Below are 18,370 nucleotides of genomic sequence, written 5' to 3'. Positions count from 1 at the left end.
CTTAATAAATTATGTAGCTGGTTCTGGTCCAGAGCCACATAGTCATTAAGTAGAGGTGATGCGATTCAAACCTAGAGAATCTCATGTCATAACCTTAGTTCTCAACCACTTCTTTTTATTCCCTTGCCAAAATTAGCAAAGTCTCTTTTATATGAAAAGAAATGAATGCCAACTGTGCTACCCATAGAATTTCCAGATTTATCAATTAAAAATACAAGATTCCCAGTTAAATTTGAATTTTAGTATGTCTGAGGTATTGCCTAGGATATACTTGTACTAAAAATTATCAGTTTATTTGAATTCAAATTCAACTGGACATCCTGTATTTAATCTGGCAGCCCTATGTGGTCCAACCCTATATCTGTCTTTTCAGTGTTGCTTTCTCAGTAACAAAAAAAAATTAATTTAAATTCAGCACATATATGCCTCAGAGGATAGAGAGGAAAAAAACATTTTTAGAGGAATTTTCAGAAATTCAGATCTTGCTGAAATCATTGCTATACTACTCGCCAGGTAGTCTGTATTCAAAGAGCTAGCCTAGGCAGCCAGCTTTAATTTCAAGTTTGATGACCTGGTGAGTGCAAACCACTGTTGAATGCTGTCCTACACTGGATGATACTGAATTCCTTCCCCTTCATTATGCAGGATTCTTTTTGGCTCAAAAGACTGTAAGAACTAGAGATATTGGTTTGGATACATGTATGTGTGTGTCTCTGACCCACCTATCTCTCATTCTGCTCTGCGTCAAGGCCCAGAAGAATCTTTTTCTCCCATGGGAAGTAAATTGCTAAGGCAGGCCGCAGAATCCTTTAAAATGCATGTTGCTGTTCTTCATAGGCCAGGACTGCAGCTGGAAGGGTGCAATGAAAATGAGATTTCTAAACTAGCAGAGTTAGGAGGGGTCATACTGAAAGCAGGTGACCGCAGACTCCAAGTGAGTGTAGTCAGTTCCAAAGGCAATGCAATAATTGGGGCTCAGGAAATGGTCAGAGAAGTCGAAGTCTCTGGCTTCAATTAAACATGGAATCTTTGGGAACTACATTGATGAGCTAGCTTTTAAAATCTGTGTTTTATTTTTAGTTTTTGATACAAAGCAAAACCAAAAACTTTCATTCCCCAAGTGTCATTAATGCTGCATCAATGCTGAGAAACTGGATGGGAATAAGATACGAGTATCTGCATATGTATCTTTCGGTCCTTTGAAAATAGCCTAGGATGTGGTGCTGCTTCTGATCAGCTTATTTTAAATGTATGAGGTAAACACAAATTACTGCCACTTGACTCTCCTATTGTAATAGACTTTTTTTAAAAAAAGGTCCGGGAGCTAATTTGCAGATTCAGAAACTTGCCAAGGATAGACATCTATTATTTACTCAGAGACAAATGTATTATATCCCATAGGTCCTATTTATGAATCAGTTTAACTGACCCACAGGCTGCATCTATCCAGGAAAATGGCATCCACCAAGCATTTACAACAGAGGGGATTTAATGCAGGGAAGAAATGATACAAGAACTGGGAAATGAAATCGAAGATGGTAAGGAGCACAGGTAACAGTAGGAAGTCGCTTTCATGCTGGAAGGATGCTATGGGATCCCAGGTCACCTTATAGAAGCTGAAATGGCAGATCTGCACATCAGGAGCTTGAGTCATGGAAAAGATGGAGCTGGTGCCAGAAACACTGTCCAGCATATCATTACTTAATCAGGTGGTGATTCTCGCTGCAACTGCTGTTCCATATGTTGTCTCCTCATTGGGGCAAATTAATGCAGTGACTAAGGCAGATTTGAATACTGAATAATTCCTGTAGCAAATCCTAATAGAGTTGCAATAAAAGTTTCTAGATCTTGGGGAAAGGCTTTGCTCCCTTTAGCAAGTAATTATTCTTTTCAGAAAATGTATCTAAGTGAATGAGATAGTATACACAGTACATGAAGATGTTTGAGTTTTAGATTGTATGATCAGGGATCTAGGACCCACAACAAAGCCAAGGACAAAGTTGAGTGTGCCTGGCCACATTCCATCAAACCCACAAAGAACACATCCGTTGCGTGAGTTTGTTTACATGCCCACTGAGCCCACCATATTTCTGTTTCATCTGCAACCTGTTTGTGACCTCATGGGGAGTCCCTTTAACAAGGTATTGAGTATAAAGGATGACTTTTTAGGATAACAGCTACCACCTACTTTAAGTAGATTTTGCAGCTTTAGAGCCTCTGACAGGGCTAACTCTGAAAGACAATGGAGAAGGGAAAGCCTCCCCATAGGTAAAGTTACAATACATCTCATTGTAACTTTACCTGAATGAAGATGAGACCTAATGTCAGGCTCTGTAACAAGCTCTTGCACATGTTGATCAAGGGAAGAGATGTGAGCATGGAACATTGGAATGGATACAGAACATGAGACAGTTAAGGAGTGCATTGAGCAAGCATGAAAAGGAGGCTGGACTGACCTGACTGTATGAATGCCTATTCATGTGATTGAGAGCTGCTGCTTCAGCCTTTCTGATGAGCTTCCAGATAGCACATGACTGAGGCAGCCGCAACAGTAGTGGCAGGGGCTTTGTACAGACTCCACCACACAGCCTTTCCCTCATGAAAGCAGACCATGCTGCTACGACAGCTGAGTGCTCCCTTTGTCAATCTTAGAGACCAGCCCACCTCTCCGATATGGCACCGTACCTAGTAAACACAGTCACCTCCTTGTTGTATTATACCTAGTTGCTCTCATCATGGAAGGGAGCAGCATTCTCTTTTCCCACTGTCCTCCCTGTCGTGCCCCTGCCAGTACTACCAATTGCAAACTTCCCAAATGCTTCGTAAACTATCTTGGTATCCCACCCAAATAGGCTATGAAGGGAGTTAGAGTTATTTGATCAAAAACAAAGAATGAAGTCAATGGACTAATTAAAATGTGATTCACTGTTTTATGTTTCCTACGTATGAAGCGGTTAGCCTTATGACATGGTGCAATGGTCACTGAAGACCTGGCGTTGCCATCTCACAGGGCATCTTCTATCTGATGACATCTCTACTTTGTAGAACACTGAGTAGGCTCTGAACTAGTGTTTGAAATAAGAAACTAGTTTCCTCATAATTAAAAGACATGGATCTAGGAACCAAGGAGTCAGGAGGGATTGATGTGTCTAACAAGGATTAATTAACCTATTCCCCAAATTTTTGCTTGTTGTTCTTCTTAGGGTAACCCATTTCTTGTTAGTACTTAAGAAAGGAATGCTTTCAGTATGTAATACACAGTGGTTCTTCTAAATTGGAAGCTAAAACTGGCCATTTGGGCTCTTCTTACTAGGGGACAACAAATGACAGAAAGCGGGATACTGTGTTGGCTGAGGTGACTGACTTTGCCTAGGATGGGGAGATCCAACATTGCTGTACAACTAGATCTAGGAGGAATGTGACAGGAATCCTGTGGGTCCTTACTTTTCCTCATGTGCTCAGTGGGAAAGATTAATCAAAGATGATTGCCGTTCAACACGCATGACCACCAGGAACTGCAGTAGCTCAAGAACCAAGGTTTGGGTTATTCCATTAAAAAAAAAAGCTGAGGGGCTGGCTTTTATCGTATGGGTAATAGCAAAGAGAATACCTAATACCAGCGCTGGCTTTTAAGGATAAGTGGCAGAAAGAAAGATCTGTTTCCTTGCTTGTTGTGTCATGACTTAGAGCAAAATGTTTTCTCTCCATATTTTACACGCAGTGTGCTGCTGGTGGTAAAGTACACATTTTGGACCAGAGGTTGAAGTGGATTTGAGGGGAAATGGCATTACCAAGAGTAGTACTATTCAAAGTCGGGGGGTCTGCATGCTGGTGCTGGTGTGTGAACAGTTTATTACTGGTTTATGATGAGAGACATGTAGAACTAGAGTATTTAAAATTTTACTGCCACCTGGACCGCATATGCTGTCCAGGTGGCATTAAAATCTCTATGCCTATTGTATTTAATAATAAAAATTGAGGCTTGCATTTGATGTTCTTTAATTTCATTTTTCTAGCAATTCATTTTTATTGCATTTTCCCAATGAATTTGTCCATGACAAAGTTTACTGCTGCTTTACTACAATAGTTTGAGAAGCACTGATCTTAATGAGCAGTGGCCTTGTGAAATATATTATTACTCCCAGATGCAGCAGCTGTGGGTCACTTTGGTAGCTTGCCACTGTGAAGATGAGCGAGCTTACCATTGTTCATAGAGTATTTAGGTGGTGTTAGGTGGAGGTATCTTTGTCTATGCAGAATGTGTGTATTTGTACAAGTTGAATGAATAAAAATATAACAATGAGTTAACTGAGCTGCTTATATCTTGATGTCCTCCCTTAACCGCTGGATGTCCTAGCCATGGCTAACTTTCCCTGGAGTAGAACTATATAATCAAAGCGGGTTCTCCCCAGAAACTTTAGAAAGTACAACCGAGACCTATCCAGGTGAAATTTGATTGGAACTGAGTCATTGTATGACAGAACCCAGGAAGTGTCCAGGGTTCCTGTGTTGACTTTCTGGGAATTGTCTGGGCCTTTGCTCTTTTTGGCGCTTGGTCATTCTTCCTTGAGTTCTGGAGTTACCAGTGTCTTTCTCATTTCCTTCTTGATTATGTCCTCAACTTGTTTGTGTCTTGTCACTAAATTCACCTTAAATGATACAAAAGGTCTTGCAATTTTAAAGGCATTTGAAAAATATCACCAAATTGCTTTTCAGAAACTTGATTATCAGTGTATGACCTCATCAATAATATAAGCCGCTGTCTCCAGGTATCTTTCTCAGAACCGAATATTAAATGTAAATGTGTGTATGTAAACACCCACAAACACATATGTATATATGTGGAGATATATATTTATATATATCTTTGACATTCTGCCAGGTTGCACATTAGGATTTTAAAATATTTCATATCTTTGAATATTATTGAAGGTGAAATTTTCAGGAATATGAGGTGTCAGTATACTTTTACATGTAAGTTATAGAAACAAAATTCAAATGAGCTTAAGCAGAGGGATTTTATTAGCATTACCTAGAATGGAAAGTTAGTGGGGTAGTTTATAGAATTGAAGTAAGAAGCATAGGAACCAAGTCATGAGAACATGCTTATTGAGGGCACTCGTGTGCTCTGGTACACTTGACTACTTCTCATCAAGCACTCACCCTCAGCCTTCCTGTTCACTTCTCATTGTTGATTGATTTCTTTCTGTTGAAGTTCTCTTTGTGTGGCAGGAATTATTGCTGCCAGCAGTTCTTAATATACGCGTTCTGTCTGCTAGCCTAGCAGAAAGAGCCCTTGTTTAATTTGCAGTAGGACTATGGCCTTTCTTGGATTACATGTCCCCCTTTCACCTTGGACAGGTTGCCAGGATTATTCACACCTGGATTATTTAGGCTATCCTTAGATGGAGTGGTAGAGCAGACTGTCATGATCAACAATGGTTAATAGTCTCTCCAGGATGAGACAAAACAGGGAGAGAGAGTTGTCCTGGAGGCAGGATTTCTGGGCATGCATAAATGGCCCCACACACTTAGCAAGGGCTCTTGACTTTTGGGCAGCTTGGTTACATGTTCAAATCAATGTTTTTAGGAGACTGAGATGGCAACGGTACATAAGTAGAGTGATCATATAATTTATCATTCAAACTGGAACACTTTTGAAAGTAAAAGAGGCTACTATTAATAATTAATGGAATGCCTGTTTGCCACAGGAAAGCTGAGCAACTAAAAGCAAACAGCCTATTTTAGAGTTGTTGCACTAACTTCTTTTCTGATGCAATACAGGTTTTACAGTAGTTATGACTGTAAAACCGTACATAGTTTTACAATCACCATCAACCACTTGCTGAGATGAAATAACTTTTTGGAGGCAGGGATAAGACTCACAAAAAGGTCAAGATTCACAGAAAGATTAAATATACAGTGAAAGAAACGATCGGCTTCTTCATAGTTGCTTCTCAGGGGAATCGCCTTGGGGTGGTGAATCACTGATGTGACCTGTGAGATTTCACAGTAGAGTGGTTAATAGAAGGCCTCAGAGTCATGAGCCCAACTTAATTTAGTCTTGACTTTGCCATTTGTCGGTTGTAAGCTTGAGGAAGTTACTTAACTTCTCTGAACCTCCATGTCTTCATCTGTAAAATGGAAATTATAATACTTCATGTGATTGTGCCTAGAACTACGGTGTCTTACGGTATGTTATATTAATATACAGCACATAAAATATAATAAATGTACAGCATATATTAATATATGTTTAGTAATAATGAAAGGTAGCATTCATACTACCAAAAGGGTTAAATAAGACGCAGAAGAAAAGAGAAAATTATTGATTCTATTTTAGCCGGTAAAATCTCCTAGTAAACACTGTTCATTGATTCTTTCTTCCATTTTTTTTTTACTTACATGATCTGTTCCTCTGATACGACAATTCCTTCTGCCAAACTTGCCGCACGTATGAAAGAACACCCCATTTGTTGGCCAGGGAAGAGTGGCTGGACCTCTCTCATTTGGTTTAAGAATGTCTTTGGTTTGTCAGTTGTGTCATTTGGGGTCTTTCAAAAATGATTCAGGATTGATAAGAAAGAAAAATCTGGTTCAAAGGACTTTAAATTATGAGCAGGGAGTGAGGAGTGGCAGCAGATGTGGCCCCAAGTAAGACTGGGAAGGTAAAGGTAGATGGGAATTAGGATCATAACTAGAGGGAACAACAGGGTCCAGGAATGTTACTCAGTGTGTGGAGGTCTGAGGAAAGAGCCCCTCAGTGAGGGGCCAGACAGATTAGCAGGAGGGCTAAGGTTTAGGGAAAGACAGGAAAGGACAGAATTGAGATAGGGAGGACTTGCCAGAGATGGGTTAAATGGAGAGGAGAGTAGACGACAGAGTTTCTATCTCTCAAAGAAGGTGGTAGCTGATCTTTGGACAGTAAAGGATTGGAAGGCAGTGCAAGAAGACGCATTCCATAGCGACTCATGCTGGGCCTGGACCTCACTGCCTGAGCAGATGGGGGCATGGGTAAAGATGCCCCACTTAAAGAAATCTTCCCATCCTATAAATTGCTCAGCATTGGTTACACATGCTCCCTCTCTCACCTAAATGTGCCAGTCTTTACAAAACTCAGAAAACTTCACTGGAGAATTTCTAATTATAGAAACAAATAGAACTAAACAAAGTTTGACCTACCTGGCATATCTTGGCAGCTTGATTTATATGAATGGACCAACATGCCCATGTGTTCAAATACATCAAACTCAAGTTCTGTGCATTTGAAAGTCTATATACCAAATAAAAGCTTTTATATTGTTTCTTCTTTAGTCTTAAATTTGGTGTTGAATTTATAAAGTGAAGGCATTGAAATGCACAGTTCTGTCATAATGAACCCAAATTCATTCTTCCTATAAATATTCAAGTCCCAGCTATACACTCTGAAATTGTACGTTGTTTTATTACCTTATAGCCTTATTTTTAAAGGCCTCTTAAAAAGAAGGATTTACTCTTTTTTTTTCTTTGAAAGAAATAAGGAAACAGGGGTCCTGAAGGTTAAAATAGCCAAACTCTTTTCTTTTTTCTTTTTTTAAATTTTTTTGAGATGAAGTCTCGCACGGTTGCCCAGGCTGGAAGTGCAGTGGCACGATCTTGGCTCAATGCAACCTCTGCCTAACAGGTTCAAGCAATTCTCATGCCTCGGACTCCGAGTAGCTGGGATTACAGGCTCCCGCCACCACGCCCTGCTAATGTTTTTATTTTTAGTAGAGACGGAGTTTCACCATGTTGGTCAGGCTGATATCAAACTCTTGACCTCAGGTGATCTGCCCACCTTGGCCTCCCAAAGTGCTGGGATTACAGGGGTGAGCCACTATGCCAAGCCTCAAACTCTTTTCTTGTATAAAAGAAAATTCCCATATTTGCAAGATAATGCTTCAGTTAAGAGTCAGTATTTTCCTTTTAATGTTGACGCTAAAAATAAGTAGGAATTTTTAAGGTAATGTGGTTTTTCTGTCAGAAAACTACTATAAAAACCATAAGGCACATTAAACTTACTACCAACTTGCACTGGGTCATAACTAACGTTTGTTTTATCTTCAAGATTAAAAGTATTTTGCTATCATTACTAAGCAAATGGGTGTCTCTTACATTTTACGTGACTCTGTTAAAATATAACACATCTTTCAACATTTTGTTGTAAAAGGAGTCATTTGGTTTTCACTGATTTATTTATTTAAACAAAAAAAAACAGCTGAGTTCATGTGTCAGTAACTCTTCGTCTCTTAGTTTTCATCATTAATTTTCTTCATTTTTTATCACTTTGGAATGTTTGGAAACATTTGAAAATCCAACACGGTAGTTTAAATGTATTACTTACTTAACAGGAAGACTAGAGAGAGAGGGTCCAGCATAGGCAGGAGCAGAGATTCGACAGTGTCATCACAAACCCAGCTTCTTTCCATCCGTCTGCTCCGTCATCCTTGTTACTGTGACTTCTTAATGCTGGTGCTTGTTTCCTCACAACTGTAAGATGGCAGCTACAGCTCCGGGCATCAAATCAACGCTCCGAAAGTAGAGGGAAGGGGTTTGCCATCATGTTCTGTTCTTGCATCCAATTTAGAGGCTCTCATTTCCATCCTGAGCCAGACATGCTCATCTCATTTATCTTTCTGGACACTTTGTCAGTTCTTTTCAATAGAGGCGTCTCTACTAAAAATACAAAAATTATCTGGGCATGGTGACACACGCATGTAGTCCCAGCTACTTGGGAGGCTGAGGCAGGAGAATTGCTTGAACCCAGGAGGCAGAGGTTGCAGTGAGCCGAGATCGCGCCATTGCACTCCAGCCTGGGCAACAAGAGCGAAACTCCATCTCAAAAAAAAAAAAAAGAAAAAAAAATAGAGGCAATCGCATCCTGCAACACAACCCTACTAAAGTCTTCTTTTAATGGTATTCTGTTACATTTACGTAGTTGATGCTTATCAGCTGGCTTCTTTTTGTTTTTGTTTTTGAGACGGAGTTTCACTCTTGTTGCTCAGGCTGGAGTGCAGTAGCGCAATCCCGGCTCACTGCAACCTCCACCTCCCAGGTACAAGTGACTGTCCTGCCTCAGCCTCTGAGTAACTGGGATTACAGACACCCACCACAATGCCCAGCTTATTTTTTGTATTTTTAGTAGAGACAGGGTTTTGTCATGCTGGCCAGGCAGGTCTCAAACTCTTGACCTCAGATGATCCACCCACCTCAGCCTCTCAAAGTGCTGGGATTACATGTGTGAGCCACTGTGCCTGACCTGGCTCCTTTTTCTCAACCACTGTAATCCGATTGATATGCTCTTTCCAAAACACAAACTGACTTCATCATTAGCTTTCTAGTGTGGCTTAAAAGGGTCATGATCTACCCCTTGGACATGTTTCCAGCATTTTCTCTTCCATGTGGCCAGCTGGGTGTTAATATTATCATATAGGATTTATGTTCTCTCTTGCTGCTGTACCTTTGTTCTATTGTCTATCCAGAATAACCTTCTACTCTTCCTTGTAGGCCAGTGTCTCTTTGTCCCTCAAACCTGATGCTTTGAGAGGTCTTCCTCAACACCCTGCCCCTTCCAAGCTCAAGCATCTTTCCTGTGTCCTTCCACAGCACCTGGTGGGAGCCTTCTTTCTGTCTGCATCTCTGTATTGTGATTTATTTGTTTACAGAATTCACCTATCTTTTGGTACCAGATGGAGCTTTCTGAGATTAGGGACTGACTCATCCCTGTACACACACACACACACACACACACACACACACACACACACACAGGATGTTAAAACTTTCTGGATGACAGTGTGGGGTACCATACAAAGAATGACCTAGCCCTGTTTCCTAGGAGGTCCAGATACGTTGGAGGGTATTTTTTTCTCTTGTTTCTCAGAACTTGAACCTTTTCTGGCTCTAACTTAGGTATGGTTGTGAGTAGAAGAGAAGGCTGCTGAAGCAATGAAGCTTTACAAACCAAAGTTATTTGGAAGAATTGACTCAGAGCACAAAATACTCACTGGTACAAAGCCAACCTGATAACCACTGTACTTAGGAAATGACTTACTGAAGTGCATACACAGAACTAGGCCGGGAGTTTGTGTGTGTGTGTGTGTGTGTGTGTGTGTGTGTGTGTGTGTGTACCAGCTAGTCAGGTTAGCAACCGCTTTAAATTCTGAGGACTGATAGCCACTAATTCAGGTGTACATAGGCACAAGTACTTGATAGAAAACAGTCTATTATAAAGCATCACTTAAAGGCTCTAAGCAGTCTATGCAGGTAGGAGTAAGTCTTATACAGATTGGGTTTGCCTATTCTTCATACCAAATCCTTGATTCTGATACTCAGTTACAGGTCACCCACCCAAGCACCTTGATATGTAGATACAAGTAGGCGTTCTTTACTTCTGGATTTGAAAAGATGACAAAGGGATTGAGTGGGAATGATTAATTTCATACTGGGGAATGATGATTGCTGGTTATATCACTTACCACACAATAGATGTATTTAAATGTAACAGCTGTAACCAGCATAGGATGGAATTCTGATATCAGACTTAGGTGATAAACTTAAATTGACATTGGAAAAGAAGTTTCCAGCTTCCTACTTCAGTGTAGTCCAGATTTTTTGACCCCTGATACTGCTGATCCTCCTCTGTTACAGAAGCTTGGTCTCACATTATCTGTTTTGAGAGTTCACCATATCATTGCAGAGCCTTCATTTCATTCAGTGGAAGTCCTTACATCTGACATAATCAGATATGTCTGGTTAAAAACTAGTTGGCCAGATGCGGTGGCTCACACCTGTAATCCCAGCACTTTGGGAGGCCGAGGCGGGTGGATCATGAGATCAGGAGTTCGAGACCAGCCTGACCAACATGGTAAACCCAGTCTCTACTAAAAACACAAAAATTAGCTGGGCGTGGTGGTATGTACCTGTAATCCCAGCTACTCAGGAGGCTGAGGCAGGAGACTTGCTTGAACCCGGGAGGCAGAGGTTGTGGTGAGCCAAGAGCAGGCCACAGCACTCCAGCCTGGATAACAGAGCGAGACTCCATCTCTGCCCCACCCCGCAAAAAAGAAAAAAAAACTAGCTAAGAAAAAGTTATTTGAATTATACGTTTTGAATTTTTAAAATCTCAACTTAAAAAAGTCCACTCATTTTCCAGTCCTTGGGAAAAGCAAAGTCAAAGCCTTGTCCTGAGTATGGTGCTACTCTTTGATTTTTTTTTTCTGTATCAATAAAACAAGAGGAATCAATAATGCATTATTCAGTATTTCCAGTTTTTGTCTCTTAAAAATAGCCAGAGACCTTTGCATTCAAACATGTGCAAAAAGTCCAGCTCCTCCTAGACTCCTGCAATTTGCTTGAATCTTTTGCCATTGTCTCCCCCACATCTAATCCAATAGCTGACTTTTTTTCATCTTTTTTGTGACTTGCTTTTATTTAGCCTTTCCAAAGCATTCATCTTACCCAATTAGCCACTTAAGAAATACCAGGTTTGGTCTTGTCCTCCTGTGTAATCAATTAACATAACATTTTGTTGAATTATTTGATGATAATCCACTGAACTGCTAGGGGTAGAAGTGTTCAGAAAGTGCACACTGGTTTTCTAGAAGCACTTGGTGGGCCATGGGCATCTAGCAATATGTTTTACAGAGAAAAAGGTGATTATTTTCAAGAAGTCCTTGGCCTTACATGTGCACATGTCCAACACTAACTTTATTTAATGGAGTTTTGTTCAATTGCTCGCTGCCTTGATGTATCTGACAAAATGCCTACTGTCTGCCGTGTTAACCCTGACGATTTCTTTCGTCAGTTTTCTCAGCTTTGCAGCATTCTTGCTAAAACAACAAAAACCCACTCTGTCTAGTTATATTCTTTCTGATATAGAGAGCTATTAAGGAGGATTGTATTATATACCCTTTTGGCAAGATGAAACATTTTGTGATTGAAGGCTGAGCTGGACAATGGTCCCGGGAAGCATGAGTAGTTTCCTGGACCCTCTTGTGTAATGTGTAATGGACCTGTACAAGTGCTTCATCTTGGGCTCTGCTTTCAGGGAACCAACCCCTCCTGAGATGAGGATTTATGGGGCAAGTAAAGAAGGCCTGTTCTCATTAACTGTAAGAAACCTGTAAGGAAGAGTGAGAAGCAGGAGGATGCAGAGAAAGAAGCTAAGAAAGAATGTGGCTTCAGGTGAAGGCTCAGCCTGAGCCCAGGGGAACCCTGGACTACACTGTGTTTCTTGCCTTGAAGCCACCACTGGGGCAGGGAGTCGCAAAGCAATGTAACCAGAGAACTGCAGCTTCCATCATCCCAGTGCAATCCTCCAAAGAAAGTTGAAGTTATGTGAGCAGGTAGCGGCAGGTAAGCAATGCATGCATAAAAACTACATCAATAAAAGCAGTAAAAGGGAATCTGTGTAGATGATTAACTGCAAATTCACAGAATATCAGATAGCAAACGTGTGATATTTTTAAAATAACTACTTTTACTGGACCCAACTTATGAGCCTCCCTAAATTTTCTGGGTTTCTCTTGTCTCTTGGGTCCTAAACTGGTTAGACAAAAAGAGACCAGGCCCAATTTCCAAATGTCACCAGCTGACCCATCTTCTCTGGGGAGACCATGTTCAACATGTCCTCCATTATGCCTACCACCACGGGAAGTGCAGCAGCTGCAGAGTCCAGACCTGACCCAAGGAAACTCACACAGACTGCTGATTCACCTATCCTGTTTCCAGACTCAAACACAAAGCGTCATACGGTTAAAATGTCATTCAGTGAGGCATGGCATTTGGCTTTTGTAGTGGTTGTCCCAAGGGGCCATACGCACAACCAGGAAGAACATAGGAGTTAAATGCCCGTGGGGGGAGTTTTAACCAGCAGGAGGCAATTTATAGATAAATTCCATTTGGTCTTTTCCTCTGGTGGATTGTTTTGAGCTGCTGTGGTTCTCTAGAGCATGTCTAGAGATTGTCCCTTGTGACTGAGCAAGTGGCTCTATTTTCCTTTCTGAAGCTGTGGCTGGCAAATCTGCTTTCCATTCTTCCTTGTTTCACTTCCGCTTTCCCTTCACTTCTCCTGCCCTGCAATTGCACCTCTTCACCTCCCACAACATGTGTTAGCACATAATCTTAGCCTGATTTCCAAAATCGACAACAAAAACAAAAACATGCCAAAACAGAACTGAAGGCAAAGACAGTACCCCTAGAGATCGAAGTTTCAGTACGTGTGTAAATCCCCTCAATGGTGGAGTTTCACTGTAGAACATCAGGAGAGAGATTCTGAGAGTAATCCTGATATTGTTCTTTTGTTCCTTTTCTATCTAAACGGTCAATCCTATTAAAATCTAAGTGGATGCTAAGGAGCAGCTCCAGGATGCTACAAAGAGTTTTCCTTTGTTAAGAGTCTTTCACAAACTAGCTCAGCACCATGAGCACTGTGGCGAAGCATAGAAAGTAAAACAATGCAGAGGGGAATGTAGCACCCTAGAAGCTGCCTTTCCTCAAAGGAATACAGAACATTTGTGAACCGGCATGCTGATGATAGTGATGCAAAACATTCTTCTCTTTCAAAAAACAGAACTGACTTGTTCTGTGGCTCTGGCCAGATTGAGGCCAGGACTAGTCTTTTTAAAACAATATTGACAGATAGCATTATATATTTTACTGTGTACAACATGATGTTGTAAAATACATATACGTTGTGAAATGGTTTTCAGCGTTACTAATGTGCAGGCTAGAGAATCTGTCCCAACTGCAAGTGATGTTCCCATCATCATTGTCACAATTAGTACTGATGGCTGTGGTCAATTTAGTCTGTAGCTATCAAGATGGGTATGGGGTAGTTGTTCTGTTTTTGCTATTTTATGCTTGTAGAAATGGTCTCAATTTTCTCTTCTGTCTGATTAGTCTTAGCATATGGGTTTCTTTTTTGCCATATTCTATTGCAGAGGCTGCCTCTCTCTGCCTTTCTCCCTCACATCTGGAATCCAGCCAAAATGTACTAGAAAAAGATGCTTCTCACATTTCAGCCCTTTTGTAAGGGTGCTGATTGCAACTTGGGTAACTTCAGTATAATCTAAGGTGGAAGCTTTCTGCTGCTTTTGAGGAAAAAAAAAAATAAATGTCTAAAAATAAAACCCAGGCATAAAAATAGGGCCAAATACTCATTAACTGCCTCACTTAGCTGAATGCTGAAATTATTTCAATAGCACTAAATCAAGCCTTTGTGAGGAAGAGGTTGGGTTTTTTTTTTAATTTGTATTATTTTATCTTAGATGATAAATGGGTTACTGTAATTTGTAATTTTATTCAAAACTTGAATTAAATAGTCCTCAAAGCCTCAATTTTCAGCTCATGCTCATGCTGACCCTTGAATTAGAGTACTTGTGTTCACAAGTCTCCTGGAATGTATTTTGTGGGCTGCCGTGGGAAAGGTTGGGGTGACAGACAGGACCAGGAGCCGGAGTATTCAAGGCTTGGGATGCTAGGGTTAAAAATCTGGATCTTATTCTAAGTGTGGTGGGAAGCCACTGGAGGGATTTAATTATGAGAATATTATAGAATGACTTCTATTTTCAAAATATGACTCCTGACTGCTGTATTGATAGTAGATTGGAAGGAGATAACAGTAGGAAAAGGGTAACTAGCCAAATGCCTATTTGTAGATATCCAGGTAAGTGATAGTGGCCTTTGGAGCAGGATGGTAATAGTAGAGTTGGAGAGAAGTGGACAAATCATGGAGTTTATCTAATTCATTAACAACAACAACAAAGAGATTGATTAATAGATTAGATATGGGGCATGAGAGAACGGAGGAGTCAAGATTGATTTCTAAGTTTCTGGCCCAAACAACTGGAAGAATTTGGTACTAGTTATTGAGATGAAGACTGGAGGAAGAACAGGATACTTTTTGCTGTTTTGTTGTGTTTAGGGTGGGTCATAGGGGAATGGAAAAGGGAATGAGCTGGAAATAAGGGCTCATGTTAACTTTGGGCATCTAAATGAACAGTTCGGAAGAACCGTTGAATGTATGAACTTGACCCAGTAGATAAGTTTGATAATCCTTGATGTGAAGATTACATTCAGTCATGAGACAAACTCGCCTAAGGAGAGAGTAGAGAGAAAGTGAAAAACCTGAGAACATTCCATATTTCCACATAAATAGGGCAAGTAGAAGAGAACCCATAAAGGACTAAGAAGGAACAGCAGTTGAGGAAGGAAAAACTAGGAGAGTCTGATGTTCCAGGAACCAAGAGAAGACTCTTAACAAAGGAAGGTAACAGTCAATTACATTAAATGCTGCTGTGAAGTTCAGTTAGAGGAGGAAAAACAATGTCACCATTTTTGGTGTTCTTGGTGACACTGACAAGGGCAGCTCATGACATGTCATGCGGAAAAGAGCCGAGAGTTGATAGGAGATTGTAAAGTGGGAAATGAATACAGCTATTTAGACAATTATTTCAAAAAATTAATGGAGCTGAGAAATAGGTAATCAAGAGTAAGGGGAGAATTTTTTTTTTCTCATGTTCCTAAGATGGGTGCTTGGAGCATTTGTGCTTAAAGAATTGATTCAGGAGAGAGAGAAATCCTGATGATGCAGTAGAAAGGGAATATGATTGCAGGGACAAATTTCTCGAATGCAGAAAGGTGTGAGATGGAGAGCACAGTGAAGGGTTTGGCCTTGGATAAGAGCAGAAGGAGAGGCAAAAAGAGTGCACCTACATGTTAATAGGTTGGTTGAGCTAGCAATAGGAGGATGAGGGAGTAGCCATCATCAATCACAACAATTAATGAAGTAAGAGCATCAGCTGGAAGGGAGATGGGAAAAGGGAATGTCAGTTTCACGAGAAGGTGGCAAATATTGGAGTCAACCTAGGCAGTGGGAAGATGAACCTCTAGTAGGACAATGGACATGGAATGCTTCAAAGTTACACCAAACAAGGTGAATTTGAGTGAATGTTTGCTTAGAAAGAGAGTGTAATCAAATTTTAAGTTTTTTTTTAATGACAGATAGAGGCAAAAAGTATTATTACATGTTTACATATTTTCCTAGAAGAAAAATGAGTCTAACAATTACTTGTAATCTTACTATTCGGAGACAATCACTGATATCCTTTTATATATTATACATTCAAATACTTCCATAGGAAGAAATTTGAAGGTCTTAATTTTGATAACGAATACTATTTTAGAGCACTTTTGACTTTCCCAAGTATCTTAGTTATTGCTCTAAGAGAAATAAAAATAATTAGAGTAATAATTTTGTCATATTGCAAACATACTTCTATATTTTTGTTGCTTTTTTCATTTTTGTAGAGATATATCTGTAATAGGAAATGTACGGTTATGTTAAAAGGCCTTCTTCCTAAGGTTGTGTTTTCAATAACTTTCTTATAGTCTTTAAAATGTAAAAATGAAACTAATTTATTAATCTACCAGGCTTTATTTTGAAAAGATGTGATTAAGAAATCTAATTTTACTTTTTTAAAAGAATTGTTATTTTAGATTCAGGAGACACGTGCAGGCTTGTTACAGATCGACAATTGCATGATTAATTTCACTTTTTAGGATAGTTTTAAGTCATTCTTAAATCACATATCCCATAAAAAATATAGAATATATTCTTGTAATAGTAGAGCTTCCAAATTATTATTATTATTTTTTTTTTTTGAGACAAAGTCTCACTGTCTTACCCAGGCTGGAGTGCAGTGGTGCAATCTCAGCTCACTGCAACCTCTGCCTCCCTGGTTCGAGCGATTCTCCTGTCTCAGCCTCCTGAGTAGCTGGGACTATAGGCACACACCACCACACCAGGCTAATTTTTGTATTTTTAGTAAAGACGGGGTTTCACCATGTTGGCCAGGCTGGCCTTGAACTCCTGACCTCAAGCACTTTGCTTGCCTTGGTCTGCTAAAGTGCTGGGCTTACAGGTGTGATCAACCACGTCTAGCCACAAATTATATCTTTAAAACTTTCTTTTAGAGATTTTAAAACCATGTATATGCTATTTTTTAAACAACCTATTTGTTACGCTGTAAATGTTATCATTAATCCTATCATCTGGGAAAATCAGTTATATTTTACTTACTTGAAACAGTATTGTGGGTACACATTTTGCCATCTATATTTTCTTGCTTTTTTGAGTTTTGTTTTTTTTTTAATACTCTGTTAACCATGAATTTAATGGCTTGCACTAGTATTGGATATGTAAAAATATGTTTTCAGGTTTTAGTTGTTCTTTATGTATGATAATAAATAACATCATAGTTAACACCACTGGCACTTAATATTGAATTGAAAGTGGTTTTAGTATTTTCTGTCATAAAAGCAATATGTCCATGTAGAAAGCTTTAAACAAACTATTTTCCAGAGAACCACTGTTGCATATATACCAAATCTTTATTCATTCAGGAGCCATGTTTCAGCACCTCTTATGTAGCAGGCACTGCTTCAGATATGAAACCTACTCTTCAGATTTAACATCCTCATATATTTAGTCATATCGCTTGTCAGTATCCTATCAGCAGAAATGTGTATGCTTTTAAAAAATGAACCATGCTATTTAGAAATTGTATCGTAATCTAATTTTTTTCCTATAACCTATTAAGAAATTTCTTCCATGCCATTGAACCATCCTTTACAATATCATATTTAATGGCTACAAAAGAATTTATTCATGTGAATATACTACTCTTTTCCAATTCCCTTTTGCATTTTAAATCCATAACATGTGCACTTTACTTCTCTTTGACAGTATGACTAATATGTCCTGCACAAGACATGAAGGCACAGAGAGTGCTGTCTGTCTTCCTCATTCTCACATCATCTCTGAGTGGATTTCAAGGTAATTTCCTCTGTAATACAAGTGTTAGCTATTTTCATCATCAGATAAGAAACATGAGCACACAATGCAAGGTGGCTATTTCCTCCATAGCCATAGCATCGTGAACTATCCTAAATGATCAGTTAATCAGAAGCAAGGAACAGGCGGGAAGTCTGCATGAAGACTAAAAATTATATATATTTTTTCTGTCCACTCTGATTAAGACTCTTTGTAATCTATTATCTGCTACCAGAAATAAGTTCTGTAGAAAGGCAAGTTTGATTTATTGATTTTTTTTTTTAAGTGTAAGCTTGGTACTTACCACTTGACAGAAGGCATTATCAGCTTTGCTAGGTCCTGTGACAGGCATTCTTAATTATCCAGTGAAACATTAGAGGGGTTTAGCAGAGCGATTAGGGAGCTCCACGGTCACTCTTTTCCTTTCTCATCTTTCCGTGTCTTTCTCTCATCATAATGCCACATCCCTCTAGCTCTCTGCAGAGAAACTAAGGGACGTGGTAGGGTAGAAAGAAT

General features: G+C 39.6%; 1 protein-coding gene across 4 annotated transcripts in view; it reads left to right on the top strand.

The window, feature by feature from the left end:
• Positions 1 to 18,370, top strand: part of HHLA2 (HERV-H LTR-associating 2) — a 90,341-nt gene that overhangs the window by 40,513 nt on the left and 31,458 nt on the right. For 2 of the 4 annotated variants that reach the window (XM_037732021.1, XM_037732020.1), the window contains 2 exons: positions 15,179 to 15,289; positions 17,768 to 17,857. In XM_037732021.1, the coding sequence (XP_037587949.1) occupies positions 17,794 to 17,857 (64 nt within the window). In that variant the 5' untranslated portion in view covers positions 15,179 to 15,289; positions 17,768 to 17,793. The remainder of the gene's footprint in view (positions 1 to 15,178; positions 15,290 to 17,767; positions 17,858 to 18,370) is intronic. The other 2 variants (XM_017510423.2, XM_037732022.1) reach the window with 1 other exon arrangement.

The sequence above is a fragment of the Cebus imitator genome, unplaced genomic scaffold (genome assembly GCF_001604975.1).
Source record: "Cebus imitator isolate Cc_AM_T3 unplaced genomic scaffold, Cebus_imitator-1.0 Scaffold439, whole genome shotgun sequence".
NCBI lineage: Eukaryota > Metazoa > Chordata > Mammalia > Primates > Cebidae > Cebus > Cebus imitator.
The sequence above is the reverse complement of the archived record's forward strand: the minus strand, read 5'-3'. Positions and strand labels throughout refer to the sequence as shown.